General features: G+C 42.8%; 1 protein-coding gene across 1 annotated transcript in view; it reads right to left on the bottom strand.

Moving 5' to 3' along the window:
* CFAP61 (cilia and flagella associated protein 61) overlaps nucleotides 1–21,496 on the bottom strand; it is a 2,971,729-nt gene that overhangs the window by 396,123 nt on the left and 2,554,110 nt on the right. Inside the window, exon 25 of the mRNA XM_069608074.1 lies at nucleotides 2,954–3,159. Coding sequence (XP_069464175.1) covers nucleotides 2,954–3,159 — 206 coding nt within the window. The remainder of the gene's footprint in view (nucleotides 1–2,953; nucleotides 3,160–21,496) is intronic.

Below are 21,496 nucleotides of genomic sequence, written 5' to 3' on the forward strand. Positions count from 1 at the left end.
CAATGGCATCGAAAGAACTGGGGGTGCTGATGGCTTTGTTGGGCAACACTGACCTAGATGGAACTGGTGCCCACTCCTTCAAAGGAGTAGAGGAGGAAGGTTTTAGCTTCAGTCTATGAGGAGACAAACCCTTGTTCGCTGGAAGGTGAGGAGACTTCCTGCCTGGGCTCTTAGGCACTTGTGTAGTGGTCTCTGAAGGCACCCTGCCATTATTATTAGGTGTTGTGGGGTCCGAAGCCTCCTTTTGTACTTCGAAGGGGCAGTTGTAGCCACCTTCTTCAACACATCCAGCATTTGGAGATGAACATTCTCCCAGTTAACTTGAGATATCGACTTGCTGGGAAAGCGTACCTGCTTTCTGTCAGATGAGGAGTCTGTTGAAGACGATCGTGAACAATTACAATGTTTCTTTGTTGTTTTATGTGAGGAGGAAAAAGACCAGATTGAGATCTCGTGCACTTCAAATGTTTAGAGCGCTTCTTAAACAGGGAAATCTCCCTGGACTTGTCCAACGACCTCCTTTTGGAAGGGGTTGATGAAGGAGATTTAGAAAGGGGCCTACCTGCAGTGGGCTTCCCTTTCATTAAGGTCTGCAGAGTCATCGACTGACAGGAACCGCAGTTGTCAACTCCCAGACACCAAAGGCAGATCCGAAGTGGGTCCGTAATGGACATTTTAGCTCCACAATCGAAACACCATTTAAAACCAGTTTTCAGTGTAGATATCGTTGAAAACCTTTGAGATACCGAAGAACGCAGTGAGAAATCGCTGAGGTGATGAACCATCCGAAGCATGCTGAGCATGCAGAAAAACGGAACTGAGGCAACGGGTGCCATGAAGCTACTTATAACAGCATCAACGTCACAACCGAAGACAGGACGGAGGCCGTCGAGGGTCAACGATGCACAGCTATGGAAAAGTTTCTGAAGCTGCAAGCAGACTTTCGAATATATCAAAGACGAGGAATACACGTAGGAGGACACAATCCATTTGAAAGAAGTAACATCAAAGGGTTGAGGCAAGGCTTAGAAGGAGCAAAAGACATCAGAGGGGCCAAAGAGGCAGACGTGGGGAGTAGAAATAGTGGAAACAGGCGGAGATGGAGGAAGAGAGTAGTGAGAGGAGAACATCATGAAGGGAGAGGAATACGTTGAAGTGAGAGAAAGGCGACCACATCAGGCAGAGGGACTGGAATGCACAATCCACTACCCCTTTTAGGTTACTAACCACTGGATAGTGTAGGGACAGGCTGGAAGGTCCTGTGAAGAATGTTCTGTCTTTCAGTCCCCACTTCTAGCACCAGTAAGAACTTAGATAGTAGGGTGGATTCTGCAATAACCATGAGTTTCCTGCAAACTGATTCAAGCTTGCAAACCATTTCTCTCCACAGAACGCTGCATCACGCTTGCGAGAGCCCTAATTCTTTCCAAACGTAATTATCATAACGCCCTCTACATAGGGGTGAATAAATACATGATCAACAAGCTCCAAATCCTTCAAAATAATGCGCTTAGGACTGCCCTTAGTTTACCTAGGAGACAACATATTTCGGAGGCAAGACGGAATATTAACTGGCTCTCCATTAACGACAGAATCCATTACAAAATTGTTTCGCTAAGCCACAAATGTCTCAATAACGCTGGCCCGCTCTATTTAATGGAAAATATTGTTAAAAAAACATCTACACACCTGACTAGATCAGGCAATTCTTTCTGCCTTACAGTCCCAAGATTCAATTTTAAAAAAGCAGGAGGTAGTAGCTTCCCGGTTATGGCCACCCAATTGTGGGACTCGCTTCCAACCTCTCTGAGAACCGACCAGTCATTCTACAGCTTTAGAAAAAAACACCAAAAGGTGGCTCCTCGGGAAGAGCATCTGAAGTGTGAATGCTCACAGTGAGCTGCTTTATCATGTTTCTGCCTCCTGATATTGTACAGCTAATTATGTATGTATTACTTGTCTTGTGGTTTATATAATGTACTCAACATCTTCATATTTAATCCCTGTAATATGTCCCCCTGTAAGTAGACAACTGATACCTATACACAATGTCTGTAACTAACCAAGCAACTGAAAATGTGAAAGTAATGCAAGGCGCCCAGATATCTAAGGGTTTGGTGTGCTTTATAAATTAATAAACAAACAAATAAATATATACTAACCTGGGGAGTAGGGATGCCTGAGTTAGAAATGGTGCCTTTTGGATGAGAGAGAAGGAAATCCCTGAAAATTCATATCAAAACATTTGAACTATCTGTGAGACTTGGAGTATTTCTTGAGCCATCTGTGACACTGTGCTCCTTTACCTATGGTATGAACCATGAGTTTCCAGGTGCCAGAGCGAGGTTCCGATTGTTTCAAGAAACCACTTCACGCACACTTGCATTCTGACTTTTCTTGGTATGTATGGGGCACAATATGAGGCAGACGGAGCCCTGGGCACAGAGCTTGTGAACTGGCATTCTCAAGTCAGGTATTTCTCTATCACTCAAATGCTACTACAACTTATACTTAAGGCCTATGGTGAAGGTCCTTTGTTGCAACGTGGTATTCAGCACATGAGGCTAGGGTTAGGGTGGAGGCCTTGGTTAAGCTTCCAAATACCACCTTTGGGGACACCAGAAGCACACCTGAAACTGCAGATGTTAAACTAATAAAGGCTGACTCTCGGTATTGTTGTGTAAACTGACAATTTGAACTGTATTGAACTTGTTGAAGTTTGTTATTGTTCTCTGGTGGTCTTGTGTAGAACAGAACCCCAAATGAAAGGATTTTTAGTGTGCGTGTGTACTATGGCAGGCCTTAATGGTGCGGTCACATGCCTGGCCATGATGTTTTTTTCTGAAATGTAGAACTGATCAAGGGGTGGGGGACCAATCCAGAAAATTACCATTGCAACAGAGATAGGCAAATCACACCACTCCAAAATATTAGATGGTAGAAGTTATCTTACCTGTAAAGGTCTGAGATCAAGCCCTCCTTAAATCGTGAACAAAGACTGTTCAAAAATCTCTCGTGCACTCCATACAAACAGATGTAGTTGGAACTCGGGAAGGGCTTTTGTGAGAGACACGTGATGGTTTCCACCATATTGTACTGGTTGACGTGAAGCCTGAAGTAATTCCCATCTTCTGTGCTTCCAGTTACAATTTCCTGCCCCTAAAATCAAAGTGCGCCAAACATGAGAGCAGAATTTCTTATTTCGTGCACAGATTGTTGAACTTGTAGAAGAGGAATTTCGGCAAATCAAATTCATCTGTTTATGATAGATGCTCAGTGAACATCCTATTTGAAGGTTATCCTCCTACAAACAAATTACTATCAACATAGCCATAATCAATAGATAGCTATACATGGTCGAAATACCCTCTTCTGCAGATAGTGCAGTAGATATTGCAAGCAATGACATTGTTCTGGAAAGTTAATATATGAAACACCTTATCATGATTAAGCTAATGATCTCATTAAATGGTCAAATAAAATCTTCAAATGAAAGTTTTAAAGCATTTTGGTCTAATTTAGTCACCTACTAGAAAAACAAACACCACAACAATTCCAGCCACTGGTTTCGTAGATTACAAGAAAAATGCCTCCTCACCTGCTGGCTTTCAATAGTAAAACCAAAATCCAACTTATGTAAAGACTCTTGTAGGGAGAAACATATTGAGGTTAGTCTCCAGCAGAGCGCAGTATTAAGTGTGAGGAAGGGGGTGCACATTCAGGAAGGGCACGCAAATCAGGCACCAATATCAATGAGGTATAGGGAAGAGAGCCACGAGAAATTGATCAGAAGAGGAAACACGCTGAAAAGTCATCAGTACAGTACAGTCCCAAAACACAAAAGAGTCGTCTGCACAACCACTGAATCAAGTGCTTTGCACCCAAACCTACTCTCAAATGACTACTTCAAACGTTCAAGCTGCAGAACCTTTATCATTAGTTCTCTTTTAATCCCTTTCACTTCTCCATGTTTTATATTGTGTTGAACTATCAGGTGAAACCGCTTTCCAGAGTTATCCAAACCTTTATTTACAGGATTGTCCCTTATCGCTGTCTGCTATTTCCAGCAAGCAGCTCTGTTTTACAAGCAGCCTGTTGCTGCACATTTATTGAATTAGCAAGCAGAGGCAGGAGGAGAATACGCCGCCCCTCTAGAGGTAAAAGTGTGATAGGGAGGAGGGGTCCCATATGGGATGGGGGCACCGGGTGGAGAAGGATGAGATAGTGCCTAGAGGGAGCTCAGGGGATTTAGGGTTGTCCGCACACAAGAAAAAGGTTGAGGCTGTGGGTCAGGGGGGAGTGAAGAGGGTCCAGTGGGCAGGGGCTGTGGTGGTGTCCCCCACCCAAGAGGAGGGTCAGGGAGGCCAAAGATTATTCCCTGCAGTGCCAAAGCCAGACTAGGGAAACCGGTTCTCTGCAAAATTGGCCTGCAGGTAATGATATATGATATGATATGATATGGCATTTATAACGCCCCCACACACAAGTCTTTCAAGGCGTAAAGAGGCAAGGGAGGGGGAACAGGGGGAACACAGAGACAACGATTTTACTAGGCCAGGTGACATTGAGATCGCGCAAGTGCAGAGGAATGCGAAAAGTGAGGGGGACAAGGGGAGGGGCAGTGCAGTACATGAAATAGAATAAATAACAGCAAAAGGTGAAACTGCGGCCAGCTGGTGGCAAGTGCAAGGGTAAGTGTAGACATCAAGTGTCAAGTGCTGATAGGGGGCTGTAGGGATACAGGAAACAGTCCCCAAAGGCGGGGGATGCCAGAGAGGCATTGCAGGGGTGCAACTGGCGGAGGAGGGGACCTGGGCCCCAGATCAGAGGGTAGCCAGGTGAACAGTGCAGTTACATTTTCAGCAAGGAGTTCAGCAGGGGAGAGGAGGAGAGAAAGCAGAAGCAAAGAGGAAGGTTTTGAGGTGCTTCCGGAACCGGAGAGGATTCTCTTCAAGTTTCAGGGAGGCTGTTCCATAGGGAGGCCCCAGCCAAAGAAAGACATCTACCACTAACTTGTTGCTTGGAGAAGTGACTGACCCTGAGGGAGTTGGAGGCGGATAAGCAAAGAGCCTGAGAAGGAAGATATTTAGGAATAGAGAGTTGAAGATATTGAGGTCCCAGGCCCCAGAAGGCCTTGTGGACAATGCAGAGGGTTTTGAACTTAATCCTCGCAGCCACTGGGAGCCAGTGCAGAGATTTCAGTCCTGCAGAGATACAATCCCTGGGCTTGAGGCAAAGGACAAGTCTCGCAGTCCTATTCTGGATGAGTTGCAGAGGGGGCGGAGAGTAGAAGAAGGTAGATTTAGAAAGAGGCTGTTGCAGTAATCCAGCCAGCAGGGCACACCCTTGACGCACCCTTCACACTCCCTTGATGCAATCTTCGCCAAGAAAAAACATATGACCACGGCCCCCCAGATACAAATACTTTGGAGAGACCATCTCATCGTTCCATTCGTGATCACACTACCAACTCAAGTCAGCATCCAGCCCCTCAAGATCACAACCACCACAAAAGAAACTGGAAAACCGTCAAAGCAAGCCACCTAATAGAACAGCTGGAGATGACTAAACCTTCAACAGCAGAATTGGAGAAGTCAGACATAGACGGGAAAGTGGAGCTACTCCACAAATGGATTGCTAATACAATCTAAAACATATCCCTGGAAAAACCTTTTACCCCATCAAGAAAAAGAGCAATGGCAAAATGGTTCACCCCACTACTAAGCACCATGAAAAAGAACAACAAGAAGCTGGAATTGGAATGGAGGAAAGGATATGACCAAGATAAGAAAACTCAGTTCCAGAAACAAATCCGATAATATAAGAAGGAAATTCAGAAGGCAAAGAGAAGGCATTATGACGGCAGAATCACCAATGCCACCAACACACAAAAAGAAATGTTCAACATCATAAACACAATGAGAAACCCACCAGGCTTCGACAACACTCCAATACCCTCACAGAAACTATGCGACAACCTGGCAGACCATTTCAAAAACAAAATCAACGACATCTGACAAATCATATCAAACAGACCAACCAATCCTACCACCCAACCAACCGGACCTCACGAGGAGCCACTGCACAAACTCCAAAACTTACTGTAAATATCAGTAGAGACATTCGTCAAGCAGGTAAAACAAAGGAAGAAAGCAGGATCACCAATAGATCCCTGCCCCCCGGACATCTACATATCAATACTTGCACAAGGAATGCCATCGGAATATTACAGAAACCTCTTAAATCTGTCGCTCAGAACAGGGACAGTACAACGATCCTTAAAATCAGCATATATTGAGCCACTTTTAAAAAACACAAGTGGTGACATGGAAGACCTCTCCAACTACAGACTGATTTCAAACATTCCCTACCCGGCTAAACTCCCAGAAACATAAATATGAACCCAAGAACATGTAGAAAAACACCACTTGCTAGACCAAGCACAAGTCGGCTTCAAACCCGCAAGAGGAACAGAATCGGCACGGCTATCCATCTGGAACGACCTAAAAACGAATGCAGACTCCAACACAACCTTGGCTCTGATTCTGCTCGACCTCTCCGCAGCCTTCGACACAGTAAGCCATAACACCCTAATGAAAAGATTGGAAGATACAGGTATAACGGGCTTGGCACTACTCTGGATTAAATCATTCCTAGCAGACAGACTAGAAACCATATGAATAAAACCCTTCAAATCCACTCCATGAGTCAACCCTAGTAGAATGTCTAAAAGAAATCTTTGATTGGATGAGCGCTAACAACTTGGAAATCAACCCAGGAATGACAGAAATCATGATTGTATCCAAAAATCAAGAGAACCGAATCCAAACGGACAACGCCCTAACCACAAAAAAACGCAATAATTAAGAAATGTTTCTTCCTCCTTCACACAAGAAGAACCCTACCTTTCCTCTCCTTCACCCACAAAACATTGACAATCGTCGCCCTCATCATGTCAAGAATCGACTATGCAAACAGCCCCTACCTTGGGATGCCAGAATACCTCCTCAAGAAATTCCAATGCATCCAAAATGCAGCAGCCAGACTCCTCCTCAAACTCATCTTTCTCCCACCTAGCCGCAAAAACCTGGAACAACCTCCCAAAAGAAATAAGAAACACCAAAGACCACCTAAAATTCAGAAAACCTCTAAAAACTTGGCTATTCAACACCTCAGAATCAAATTGAAAAAAGAAAACTATGAAACATGAAACAGAAAGAACAGATTGACAGAATACATGATGGCACAGACAACACACAGGACTGACTAAGAGAAACTCCAACAAGAACTAGGGAGACAACGCTAGGTGGAATAGAACTCAAGCAACAGCCCCATATGGACAGAAATGTAACATACATGCCCAACACTACCAACAACCTTGCCCACTCAGAAAGGACGTAGGGCACGGGCATAGTTCCCAAATAAATCAATCCAAACCTAGGTTGAAGCAAAGACAAATTAAGATAAAAGCGGCAGCCAAGTGCAAAGATGGAAACACGAAAGTAACTAACTTAACATAAGGACAAAGAGATGAAACAGCCTTATGCTGAAACCTAATTCCCAAAAGGAAACGACCCTCTCGAAATCATGAAGGAGACACAATAAGAATAAGCATTTCTCCTAACAACAAGGAAACTAACCAACCCCAAAAACTAGTAAAAACCTTTCCACTCCTCACACACATCTCACACTCTAACCAAACACAACTAACACCTCTTAAAACTGCAGCAACCCGCACACACTACACCACATCGCAACAGCAACCACACCACACAGACCTCCAAACAACAGCACACGACGGACTCAGAACCGAATAACTCACCAATATGCTTGGCGAACGGTGTTAACCGAACTGAAGCTGCCAACAGCACTTCACAGCTCCCTTGCTCTTTTCCAAACTTTGTCCCACTAACACGCCTAACCTATCCCCCTTTTCTTTTCAGATCTGCCAGAGTGCCAGGGGACCCCTAGGGGTGATAGTGCTCGGTAAAATATCCTTTAACCTTAACATTAGAGAGAACCAGAGCTCTGGAGATAGTGACTTTCTGGGGGAAGGAGAGGAAAGGAAGAATACCTCTGAGGAGGTGCAGCTGGTAGTGTGACTTCTTAGAGGCATCAGAAATGTGAAGAGAGAAGGAGAGTGTGGAGTCGAAGATGACACCAAAGTTTTTAGCCTAACAGGTGGGAGCAGGAATAGGGCCAAGAGAGGCCGGCCAGAGAGTGACAGGAAAGGAGGGAGCAGGTGTGCCGATAAGGAGAATCTCTGTCTTACTGGCAATAAGGCAGAGATAATTGGCGGCACACCACTTCTGGATAGGAGACAGACAGTCAGAGATGAAAGAAGGAGAAGAAGTGGCGGAAGGGAGCATGAAAATGAGTTGAGTGTCATCCGCATAGCACTGAAAGTTGGGGCAGAGAGTGGCAATGCGGTGGGCAAGAAGTGCCAGGTATTGGTTGAACAGCCAGGGAGAGAGGTTAGACCCCTGGGAACACCGCAGGTAGATAGAGATAGAAGAGAGGAAGGACCCAAGTTGGACCTGAGAGGGTCGATCAGAGAGAAAAGAGGTCAGCCAAGCCAGGGCCTGATCAGTGATACCCAGGTTATCACAGAGACGGTTGAGCAAGATGGCATGGTTGACCGTGTCAAAGGCAGAAGAGAGATCAAGTAAGAGGAGGACACAGGGGGTGTTGGAATCGAGGTTGGAGAGCAGGTCTTCGCGGATGTTCAGGAGAGCAGTTTCCATGCTTCTGGCAGCTCTGATGCGAGACTGATGGTCATGGAGACAACCAACAGATTCAGTGTGAAGATTAAGCTGGGAGATGGCCAGTTGTTCCAGGAGTGTGCCCAGGAAAGGAGTGATGGAGATTGGGTGATAGTTAGCAGGGCAAGGAACTTCATTTATTTATTGCCTAAAGTACTCTATGGACAAGGTGGCGGTATAATATTAGTCAGTGTTAAATGTTAATTTATTGAGTGAGAGATTTGCTCAATAAAGGCTTAAGGCTATAAGTGCGAAATTGATGGTGGGCATTGATGAAAACGTAAGACTGCTAATGAAGGAGCAAAAATCGGGTTCTGCTGGTTTTCTTGAAATGTTAATGATTTTCACCTTTACGTCTTGCATAAAGAATTGAGTTCAATACAATGTCAGCCTGCACAGAAAATGCTCTGCCAACCAATTGTGATTTCTTTAACGGGGGTCTTGAAAAGACAACCAATGTTTAAACACAGCAAGTGCAACACAACTTTTTGCATACATTTGGTTGAGATAAATGATGGCCCAGTGTAATGAAATCAATGTAGAAACAATATCATGGGCATACCAGTGAATGATATGAGGGCTAGAATAGTCCAACAAGAATTGAGGCAACCTCTCCCAGTACTGGGTGCACCCCATTAGCAAAAACTAGAAAGGATTACATATGCATTGCTAACATATGACACTTGATTCTATGTGGAAACTAATAACAATCTGTCAATGGGACTGCATCGTATTCTTAAAAGCTCAAAAGGCAAACAACGCTGGCCAAAGCATTTGGGGCCAATGGGGTCCTTCATCAGGGCAGTGTCTGAAAATGACATAAAACATATATAGCAGTGATCCCAATACTAAGTTATATAATAAAGCTGTAATCGTAATCAACTGCATCAAAGTTCTAAACATACCCGCCTTGGAGATGTGCTAAATAAAACAGAAAATCTGGGTGTGTTCCAAAAATATTCAAGCAACATAAGTAAATTAGTATTTTATAAGCACTACAAATCATTATTAAAAAAGAAAAGTGCTTTTTTGGCATGGCGTTGGAAAAGAGTACATTCATTTTTTCACGAACTAAGTTTGTGGCAGAAGTGCTTAAGCGGAAACAATAATTGTAAAGCATGTAAGGGAACATGAATAGAAATCAAATAAAATCTGTTATCCAGTAGCCCGGATGGGACGGGCATTAAATCCAAAAAGGTGCTTACCAGCAATGCAATGTAAAAGCTACGAGCGGCCGCCAGAAGTTAAAGTGCTGTAAAGGGATAATCAGCGCACAAAAAAGTGGACAATAATGGTAGTCAAAGCGTAGTGGGCACGTTAGTGCATGATGATGTCATTGCATAGTCATACATCATGACGTCATCAAGACAAAACAAAAATATTAAACAGACATAGGCGCATAGTATTGTCATAAAGTGTAAACTAGAGAAAGACAATAGAAAAAGTCTAAATTAATTGTAAATAGAATTGCAAAAAATAACAAAAGAAAAGAATACAACATATTGCTGTTTGAGCAAAAGTCAAATATATATTGAAAATGAGTAAAAGGGATATTGGTGTGTGCTATAGAGAACGTAAGGGCAGTTTACTAAAACGTACTGGCAAAATGGCATAAATTCTTAGCTGTTAATCTATGTTATCCTAATACCCTAATAATCCAATATTGATGAATGTATTCCATAAAATGTCTATAAGCAATTGACAATAATGTGTGAGATGCAAAATAATATCTCTCATATACATGAACATTTTGTTATAAGAAAAACATAATTATTGATTATTTGCATCATGTATCAGAGACTCGAATATATGTGCTTTATGTTTTGATGTAATATCTCTAATATGCAGAAAAATATGCACATGGACATCATCCTCAATTTCTGACCTGTTAATACAATTGTTCAATTGACAGGAATGATGAGTGCTGCTATCTACATACGGATCATTTACATCTGTAAATAAACATTGATGCATGCTGTGAGGAGTCAGGAATGAAACTCAGACACTAGTGGTTTTAGTCAAAGACTTTCATTAAAATAAAAGGGGGTAGGGAAATGCCTCCCTGTCCCTGCTCTATTAGGGTTTGCCGGCCTAAAACCAAAACTGAAGGTCTGTCTGTGCCAGAATGCCCAAAGCAAAACTTTCCCATGCCCAAAGTTCTATTCTGACCCTCACATTCTAATAAATTAACTCTAAGGAGAAAAGGGGTAATGTCTTTGGCCTTGAGTTGTATATAAGTGTTTTAAAAAATCCTCTTAACAACATTTCCAGAAAGTCAGAGTTCCTTGTCTCAGGGGGTAGCTCCCTTCCTCTGGATTTCTCTGCAATCTGATTTAGGTTCAAGGATATCAGTTCCTTAGTTTTCTCTTGCCCAATAACACAACTGACACAAATAATGCTTTGTGCGCTTTTCTTTGTTTTATTAGGATACCTGGTGCACTTTCCTGCCAGGTTTTCTCTCTCTCTTAATATGCTTGCACAGTCTTTTGTCAATCCTGATATATATCCTTCTCTGTACATGCTTTGCTGTTTGTATAATAGGTTGTATACAAATTGTTCGTATTACAACTGTTCGAATGACAATTGACCTTTTCATAATTGACCGAATTGTGAAGGTCAATTGTAACATATATGCGGGGGGGAAACCCCCCGCAACCCCCCATCCAACCCAAATCCGCCCAAAACCCCATATATATATATATATATATATATATATACGGTCAATTGTGAAAAGGTCAATTGTGACCCTTTAAATTCGGTCAATTGTTCATTCGAACAATTGTAAACAAACAATTTGGGTAATACCGTATAATATACACATATTAACTTAATACTGCTTGGTATACTTTCCTGCCAGGGCTTTCTGATTAGAACACACTTGCAATATGACATTCACCTGGTATACTCTCCTGTCAGGCCCTTTCCTCATGAAAACTTCTGTGTCTCTTAACTTGTCTGGTGTATTCTCCTGCCATAGCTTTCTCTCATATGTACTCTGTCCACACTAGTAAACTTGTCAGTCTTTTATACTTGCTTCACTTCCTTAACTTGCCTAGTGTACTATCCTGCCAGGGCTTCTCACTCAGTTGTAATTACATACATTTACAAACTTGATAGCTTATTTTGCATACTTTGTTATGCCTTCTTGCAAGTATTTCCCTTGTTCGTTCTTTCTTATTAGCCTTAATTATGTTGTTTGTACTTTTCCATGGTTTCTGACATGCCCCTTGGGTGGGCTCCCCAGCTTTGGCTGGTGTATTCTGGTTCTCTACCTGTTCTCCTGCCTCTGTACTGCTTCACGGCTTCTCGCAGCTCCCACCTTTCGGTTTCACGGTTCTCCAGGCTTAGGTTCAGTGGCGTCTGCTTTTCAGCACCATGTACGCCCAGAAGCTCTCAGTCTGCTTCTGGCATCCTCACCGCATGTGGCCACATCCAGTCTGCCTTCCTTCTACATCCTGGAAAGCCTCTTTGCTCCACGGACACGATGCCGCCCTCTGGTATCTCGCTCCGCATGGAGAGAGGTAGCGTTCTCCAGCCAGCAAGTTTGACTCCTTCTCAGCTGTTTCACCGGTTTAAATCTCCCGGCTTTGGATTGACTTTTTCAAACACTAGAATGCAGCATGTGCTTTGGGTTCTCAGTAATCCTCATTACTCTGTGCACATTTTTCATCCAAGTACTTTTGGGTTTCTGGTAGTGGTAGTTTGGTTTTAACAGATTTGAATTCAAGTTTGGCAGAGTATTTCTAATGGTGTTAAAAGGCCCATCCACATTTCACAAATGTACAGAGTCAAAGAGAATGTCCTCAATGTTTTTCCTAGGAGGGTGAGAGGAGATAAGACAACAAGCTGTATGGGGAATGGCTGGGGTATACTCCTAAGGAACTGGGGGAATACCTAGCATCATCCAATGAAGTCATGACACCCTCCCGAGGACTGCCTCCCCACATCTGATCCTGCCTCATACAGCCACCCTCAGGGTCAGGATCAGGTAGTGGCTGCCGTCCCCTGGCCACATGAGGAGAAGCTACCTGCGGAAGAGAAGTGAGGACTCCATCGGATTAATCACATGCCAAGATGGTTAAACACATATATATATCATATACATATTAATATGACAATGTAACCGAGAAAACTATAGCCATCTGCTGTTAACATACACTGTGTCTGGCTACCAATGTATGTAAACGCATACTGGAATTCTGGAACGGAGTGTCATACCAAAGTTTCACAGCAACATATATATCAAGAGGCAAAGTATACGGAGCTACTGATTCCATAATATTTCCTATTACAGTTGTAAATCATGGAATACGAAAACTAAAAACATAATGAGATGATGATAGGTTATTTAGAACATGCTTAATACCCAGAGTTTCTAAGCGTGGACCCGGGGATCGAACCTGTGTTGCTCCATGTCGTCTACCTTCCAAGGCGAGCACGTTGCCCCTGAGCTATCCTCCAGAGATGATTACACATTATTGTGTAATGTTTGTTGTCACATGTAAGAAAGCTATAAACAGTAACACTCCCTCTACCCTATTTCCAATACTGGTCCAAGGTGCATTACCAGTTCAAGACCAAGGATCAATTGTTTTCAAGCTGCAGGAAGTGTGGAATGCATAAACGGGCCCTGATATCATCCTATAGCAGAGTGTGTTTCTGAGTGTTTCGGTGTTTTGCACTGTGTTAAAGGCCACACATTTTTTCTTGGACACTCTGACTTGCTACTGCAGACACTGGCCCTTTAACTCAGCGGAACCTATAATACCCAGGAGAGAGCGCAAAGCGCCTTGCGTGAAGTGTGTTGCTGACTGTTTCGGTGTTTTGTGTACTGGTGTATTCTGAGACTGCTGAATCGAGGACAGTGTTCCTGAATTTAAAAAATTAAGTTAATCTGTTTTAAACATCAAACACCCAGACGTTTCTATTTTTCGATCTCTTTCGACCACACAGAGTCACACTAGCGATGGCTGCTAAATCAGGACACACGTCCCGTGGCTCTACACTGCAGTGTTGCGTGGTACTGTGGGCGATGTCCAACTCCTCATCTGTTAGCAACAATAAAACTTTTCCTTCCATTAGCCCAAAATAAATGTGTGAACAATGCCAGGTCATAAACAAATCAAGAAACTATAACCTCAGAAAGGGTGTGCAAAGTTCCAACACGTGCAGATATTTGATCGAAAGAGACTCCCGACCATGGCAGTGTTTCCCCTATGTCAGATGACGGAGTGACTATTGTCAAACACACATGCTTTTCCGTCCCAGGGAAAATTACTGACTACTTCCACCCAGACCAAGGGGTCACGTCCAAAACAGTGGAAAACGGCAAAAAAGCGGTTGGCAAAATTTTAAATGGTACAAATTCGGACTTTGGAGATATTGGGCCTCATTCTGAGTGTGGTGGTCCAGAAACAACGGTGCCGGTAGGCTCACTGGCACCGATGTTTCCGCACCGCCACACTACGAGTGCCAGTGCTTCCGAGTTCCCATTCCAGGGGAATGGGGAGTTACCGAATCCCCCGCCTGACTTCCCGTTCTGCGGGACTTGTAATGTCCTGGTGGCACTGGGAAGTCAGTCGGCGGATTCAGTGTTTTGAGGTAGGTGGCAACCGCCGACCTCATAATGAGGCCCATGGAAAACAACTCTCTTCTGGCGCTATGTTATTCCCTCCAAGGCGCAACAGTGGCCAGCAATGTAAATGTAGAACCATCGGCCGAAAACAGGAGTTGGGACTTAAAAAAAGAAGCAACCCCAATATCTGCCCATTATGGCCCTCCTTCCCCCCTCCTTGAAAAGAATCAGTGCCTTTCCGCCACGCCCAACCTGTTTCTTAATTCCACTGGTGAAGATAGTCGTGAAAATATAGCTGTGCAGTTGTGGAGATGCAGACTCATCAGACACAAATAAACCCCCCCCCCGCGGGATGGCGCAGTTCGCAGTAAAAATTATTTTAAGACTCTGGGGGTCATTTTGGATGAAGTATAAAAACAGGGCAGAGTTACTGAGTCTCTCGACCGTCGACTGCAAGGCCAGGGGAGCACCAGGTAATTCCATAGTAACCCAGTATTGGAATAACACTGCAAACATTGATTACTCTCGTCACAACCAGCCTGCCCCCCTTCAAGCAGACACCAATCCGACAGAAGAAAACCAGTTAAAGCTTTCCACCTACATGTCTAGAAAGGATAGACGGCTTGCAAAGCGAGCAAAGACTCTCAACGTCACCATCTTCAACGGAGATCCCCTTATGTTGCCTAAAGTACCAATATCTGAACACGTAAACTCTATGACTATATCACCTGGGCAGCGCAATAATAGGAAAGAAAAGAAAGCTGCGCGCAAAAGAAAGACTACAAAAGTCAGCTGGTACCTAAACCAGCTAGCTAATTAGGGGCGAGTAATTAAGTAGTATCATCATCAGTGGTTGTCTTGTCTGTCTTTTCACAGGCAAGTTACACAAGTTGGTCTACCGTTAATCCAGTTTCAATCTGGGCCCAGCATGCCAGCACCCTCTGCCCCCTATTATTAACGGTCGACAGCCCTGAACGTGAGGTTCCTATTCTGGACACAAAATCTTTTAAGATTGTCTGAGGGCTTTTGACTTTTACAGACAAACGTACCAATAGATCAGACCTGTTGAACGTATGTGAAAAAGTTCTTGCATTGCGTGTATTATCCTCCGATTTTTTACCTAAATTGGGCAAATTGTGTTTGTGTACTCTGTGTCACTTCTGAAGTCCCAGCCCTCATTAGAGCACATCGTGTGCCTATTTTAAATGTGGGCTATGTGGTGGATTGCTCCTCCCACATGTGCCCCAAGAAACAAGATGATGTGCAGCTGGCTCTGCAGGCTGCAAAAGGTGGTGGAGCCGTTATAACATATGGTGCTTCCGGGTCAAGGCTGAAAACTGCAGCACTACCCGACGATGTACTGGGCTGGGAATGGTTTAAGAAATTCTTGGGAAGTCAACTAGTAGAATCCAAATGAACCCTGAAGTTGGCGTCCTGGAATAGCAGGGGCCATAGCCATTTCCTGGATCCTAAACGTTCTCTCCCACTCGTGCATGAATAGGACATAATATTCTTGAAAGAAACATGGCTCAAAACAATACACATGGAGGGGTATGTCTTGCTCCAGGAATTGGCTGCAAAGGGCATACGTGGGCGCCCCTTCAGCAGCTTAATCACTGGAATAAGGTCATGTCTACCAGTGCAGAGTACTAGATTGATTGTTGGTACTGGAAATGTTATGGCCATCGAGGTGGTGATAGTTGGGGGGGTTGGGTCTACTGCAATGCTTTTGGTCATTGTATATGTGTCCCCCGCTCTATCAAACTTGGAAGCTATACACAAGTGTATTGACTCCAAATGTGCAGGCTGGTTGACTACAGTTGGACACGATTTCATTCTCATAGGAGGTGATCTAAATGCTGTTGCAGGGACCCCGATAAGAGGGGCTCCTACAGATTTGTTAATCCTGTTAGTGTGATGACCAAGAAAAGGGGAAAATGGGTGGCATGGAAGTACATCTGGCGACATCCCGGGCCAGTGTACCTGGCGAATGGACAAACAATTGCCCATCTTGGACTATTTCTTCGCAAGTAACACCTGTGCAGAGAAAGTTGAGTCCCTTATCGTATGTGGTACAGAATATAGTGACCACTCTATACTAGCATTGACACTGGGTTTGAGCGACCTGTATAGAAGACCAGTCGGTGGTGGTGGGGTTGAAATAAGTCATGCTGGAAACCGGATAGGCTGCATCCCATAGAACACTGAAAATGCCTCCAGGTCAGCCTATCAGATTTTTAGTTATGAGCTGCCATTGTTTGCGTCACTCAGAGTACACAAAATGGGAGACCGACTGAAGTCACTTGCATTTGAAACTGGGTCCCTCGGCCCAAGGCATTTGAACATACATAATTTTAAACATAAGCTTGCTTTTGATGTTAAAATCCCAGGGGCAAATAACGACAAATGCAAAGTGACATCAGAAAAGTAAAACAGGCTAGTGGTCACCAGTGGGAAGTGAAGGCAAGGATCAAGAGGTTCAACTGTGGATATAGGAAGTGGTTTAACAGAAGGAGATTCTCCCACAAGAACTCTCAGTGGCAACAAATGTTTGTTGCCTTATGTAGTAACGATTCACATTCTTTTTGGCAACTTTGTTCTAAGGCCAAATTGGGCAGACAGCGACAAATAGTCAAACCAGTTCCTGCAGAAAAATAGACTGACTATATAAAGTCGAAATTTGTATTAACCACTGTGAAGCGAGTGCATAAGGGCTGAGAACACTGGCCATTAAGCATTGATACTGAGGATATCTATACCACAATCGCTCACCTTCAGTGGTCCGGAACACCTGGGCCCAACAGCCTTTCCAATCTGTTTTAAAGGCAAATCCAAGAGTATGATCCTGGACACACAAAATGTTATTCAACAAGGTCTGTGGAGATGGAGTGGTACCCAACACATGGCATCAAGCCATATTGCTTCCTGTCTACAATAAAAGGGGACAGAGACCAACCAGAAAATTATAGATTGCTCTCTCTCGTCAACATGACAGGGAAATTGTTTGCTACATTCGTGTTGGCTTCTATACAGAGTTGGGTTGACAAATGCAATATAGTGCAACTAACACAAACTGGTTTTCGTCCAGTGTCAAGTATAACCCACAACATCACGTGGGTAGATACGCTGATCCAGGAAGCTGTCAGAAGGGGTGGCCCTTGTGTCTAAAAGTTCTTTTATTCTGAACGATGTACCACTTATATCACGCCCCTCTCTTGGAACCCCTCTGCCCCCCGGTCACACTGAACCAGGAATCAGGCTGGTTTGCAAAGTTAAAATATTTATTTATGTAGTTCACAATATAACTACACTATGTTTAATGGATATACAATAATCACCAATGGGGTGATGCAACAATAAGCAATCTCTTTAATCACAAGGAGTAATAATGAGCAAAAACAATGCAGCACAGAATTAATACTTTTGCGTGTGTGTGTTCAATCAAATGGTAATGTGGTTACTATTTCCCCCTGCGCACCCCTCAACCCCCCAATATGCAATATAAAGAGATAGAAGGAGAGAGAGCAGGAATTCCGGAATGCAGAATTCCACCAAAATATCAATCCCAATTTCCCTCCAGCAACACGAGAGAGAAACAGAATTGATTGGCAAACTGCCAAAATGGTTTTAAAGTTACCTGAGAATGGATTGGGTAAAACACTAAATATGGCTTAAATTGCTGAAATGGTTTAAATTCTAATGGGAGACGCTTTAGGTAGTTGCAGACAAACACTAGCAATGATTTGACACTAATAAGCAATGCGAAAACTTAAAACGGAGGTCGGGTGCAATGAAAAGCTATTTTACACGTGATTGAAACTTCCTAAAACAAAATTTGCGGCAAACCTTTCCGTGCGCAGTAATCGTGATTGAGGGAAAACTATATGGATTTGAGATGCAGTGTTTGGTTCTATGGAAAGCTGTGGATGTGAGCTACAAGCAGAAGTTGTAGCATGAAAATTGAGGAGATAGTTTTGGACATTTTAGTGGAGGTCATTTTTCTGAAATAGGCGCAAGTAAGGGAAAACAGGGAAATGCTTTTAAAAAACAAATGGGATTTCTTATACTAGGGGATGACTATGAAGAAGCTAATACCACACGAGAGAACAGCCACTGGATCAGGGCGATTGACTGCCGAGGAGCTTGCCTTCTTCAGATGAAATATATCAGCGCAAAGATATTTTTAACAATACTAGTACAGAAGGAATATAGTAGGGATAAGATAGAGAGTTCAGGCAATTCAAAAAGATTTCTAACAATGCCGGTTCTGAAGACAAGATAGGATGGATTTGGATAAGGGATTACTATGGACAGTACATATGCTAGTGACACAGTCCTATCTATAGATACTCACTATCTGGGTTTCAAACTGAACCTCAGGGATTCTGGTCAGGGATTCTGGTCAGGAATTCTGTATCTGGAACAGACTGCTGGGCACAATGGATTGGACTGGGTCTGCAATGGTTCTGGTCACAGCTCGGCACAGGACTGGATCGGGTCTGCAATGGTTCTCTGGTCACAGCACAGCACAAATGGATTGGTGCATAGATACAGCTTTTAACCTTGCATCATGGAATACTAGGGGATGCTCACATCTGACTGCTAATGCAAAAATTGTTGAAATGTTAACGTGCTATGACTTTGTTTTGTTGCAAGAGACCTGGGCCACAGGTAACTTATTATGGGATGGTTATGGTATAATTAACTTGAAGGCTTCTAAAGGTCTGCACGGCCGTCCTAGTGGTGGCCTTATATTGGCGTATCGTTCAGAGACTAATATAAAGATGGTTTCTGAACAGCAGGTCATGGATTGTGCAATTGTTGGAACTTTTAGTCTAGCTACAGATAAAGGCAATGTCTTCATAATGTTGTTAAATGTATACTGGAACTCCGCCTCACACGCAAATACAGAGCTCCTAAAGCTATTTGCAATGCTTAATCAAATACTACATGACAGGCTGGATTCATACATGGGTAGTGCCTTGCTGCTTGCAGGAGATCTGAATGCAGATTGCAGCATGGATTATGAAGATGCAACCTGGATTCTCGCATCCACTGATTTGGAGGCTTTGGGGGCCCGTAACAAAGTGTACAGAGGTAGTATGTGGGTGGTTTTCATGTATAGTTGGGGAATGCATCCTCTGTTTAATACCACTCCAACATGGCAAGCACGGGGCCTTAGTTCCATATTGGATTACATCTTTGTAAGCAATAATTTTCAAAACTACTTTTGTTCATTAAAGGTGACTTGTCTGCTGGAAAGTGACCATGCAATGTTATCAACAGTTTTACCTTGGAGGAAGGCAAATATAGATGTAGTACAAAATATGGGGAACATTAAAGTTAATGTTGCTGGTACTAAGGTAAAATGGACCCCTGTAAATATAACCAAGTTAAACACCTTGATGTTACATGATTACTTATCTTCGTCAATTGAGTGGAAATATGCAACTTATTCAGGAGACTGTTTCAAAATATATGTAGCACACATGCTGGTAAAAGGCAATATCATAAAACCAACTTCACAAATATCCAACACCAAATGTCTACATGTATTTGATATTGAAGTTCGAAATAGGAAGGCTTTGTTAAGAAAAGAACTACGTATATTAAAAAAGGTAACACCAAATCAGACAGATCGGATCTGCAAAACAAAACAGATCAAGCAGAAATATAAAAACTGGCTACTGTCTCACAGAGCAAATATGGCACAAAAGGATGGGGAAGCGATGATTAATGCCTTAGATTATGGCGATTCTAGGGATATATGGTCTATAATCAATGGTACTGAAGTGTCTCAGCAACAACTGACAACAAATCCAATTGCTGGGCATATCTGGGTAGACCACTTTGAGAAGTTGTACCAACAATCAGATACCCAATTTTCAATCCAATATATTAATGACCGGTCATGGTCACTGAACATATCACTAAATAACATCTCTAGGCACATAAATAAAGTCAAATCTACATGCACCCCCGGTCCTAACAATCTTTCTTACATTACACTGAAAAATAATGTAAAACTATGGGCAGGTTTATTGAACTGTATGTTTAGTTCCATTATATACGAGAGGAAAATTCCTAAATCCTGGAAGTTGTCATATGTTATATTGATACACAAAAAGGGTAACCGCTTAAGTCCCTTGAATTATCGGCCAATCATGTTATCAGATGTAGAATCTAAGATTTTTGCAGCAATTGTTTTGGATGAGTTGAATCTATGGATAAAAAATAAGAACATATTAGATATAAAACAAATAGGTTTCAGAGAGGGGATGGGTACAGACTTGGGTGGATCAATAGTTGCTAATCTGTTGAGTACGGCTAAAATAAAAGACAAGCCGTCATTATACTTAGCTTCCATGGACTTATCCATGGCTTTCGACATGGTAGATAGGAAAACACTATGGACAACCTTACTTGATCTCGGCATTGAAAAAAATCTGTTAGATGTTATAATAGCCCTTTACTCGAATACTGTGCTTAGAGTGAGACTCAACAACAGTGGCCTACTATCTGATCAAATTTCTACCCATAATGGTCTAAAACAAGGCTGCAGACTGGCAGCAACACTGTTCAATCTTTACGTCTCAAAAGCAGGGAGCTTTTTAGATGATAGCGGTTTAGTCTCACCTAAATTAGGCAAAATAAGAATAAACTGGTTGGCTTATGCGGATGACTTTTTGTTGTTTGATGGGACTAAGGTGGGTTTGCAAAGGTTGATTGTAGCATTTGAGAAATTATTTTGGATAGAAAGCTACTGATAAACCCTAATAAAACAATAATTTTCTACACTGGTGCGAAAAATATAAAACAGGACTCTTTTTCAATTATGTGTGGTGGTCTAAAATTAAAAAACAAATCAATGCTAAAATACCTAGGTTATATATACACATCTCCTGATTCGATGGGGTTTATAAAAAGACATCTTGGCATAAAAGCCTCTGCTGTTGCCAACCAGATATTAGCTGTGGAGAGAAGATATGGCAGGTTTACAATGATGCCCTGTATTATGTTTTATCGGTCTAAAGCTATCCCTCGATTGACATATGGTCTTGAGTTCTACTCTGAAGAACTGGTAGCTTATTTGAAAACAGTCGAAGCACAAGTATGGCGAAGGGTCTTAAGATATCTACCGAAATGTTTGCCTATGGAA

This window comes from Ambystoma mexicanum, chromosome 4q, assembly GCF_040938575.1.
Source record: "Ambystoma mexicanum isolate Mex_15411 chromosome 4q, UKY_AmexF1_1, whole genome shotgun sequence".
NCBI classification, from domain to species: Eukaryota; Metazoa; Chordata; class Amphibia; order Caudata; family Ambystomatidae; genus Ambystoma; species Ambystoma mexicanum.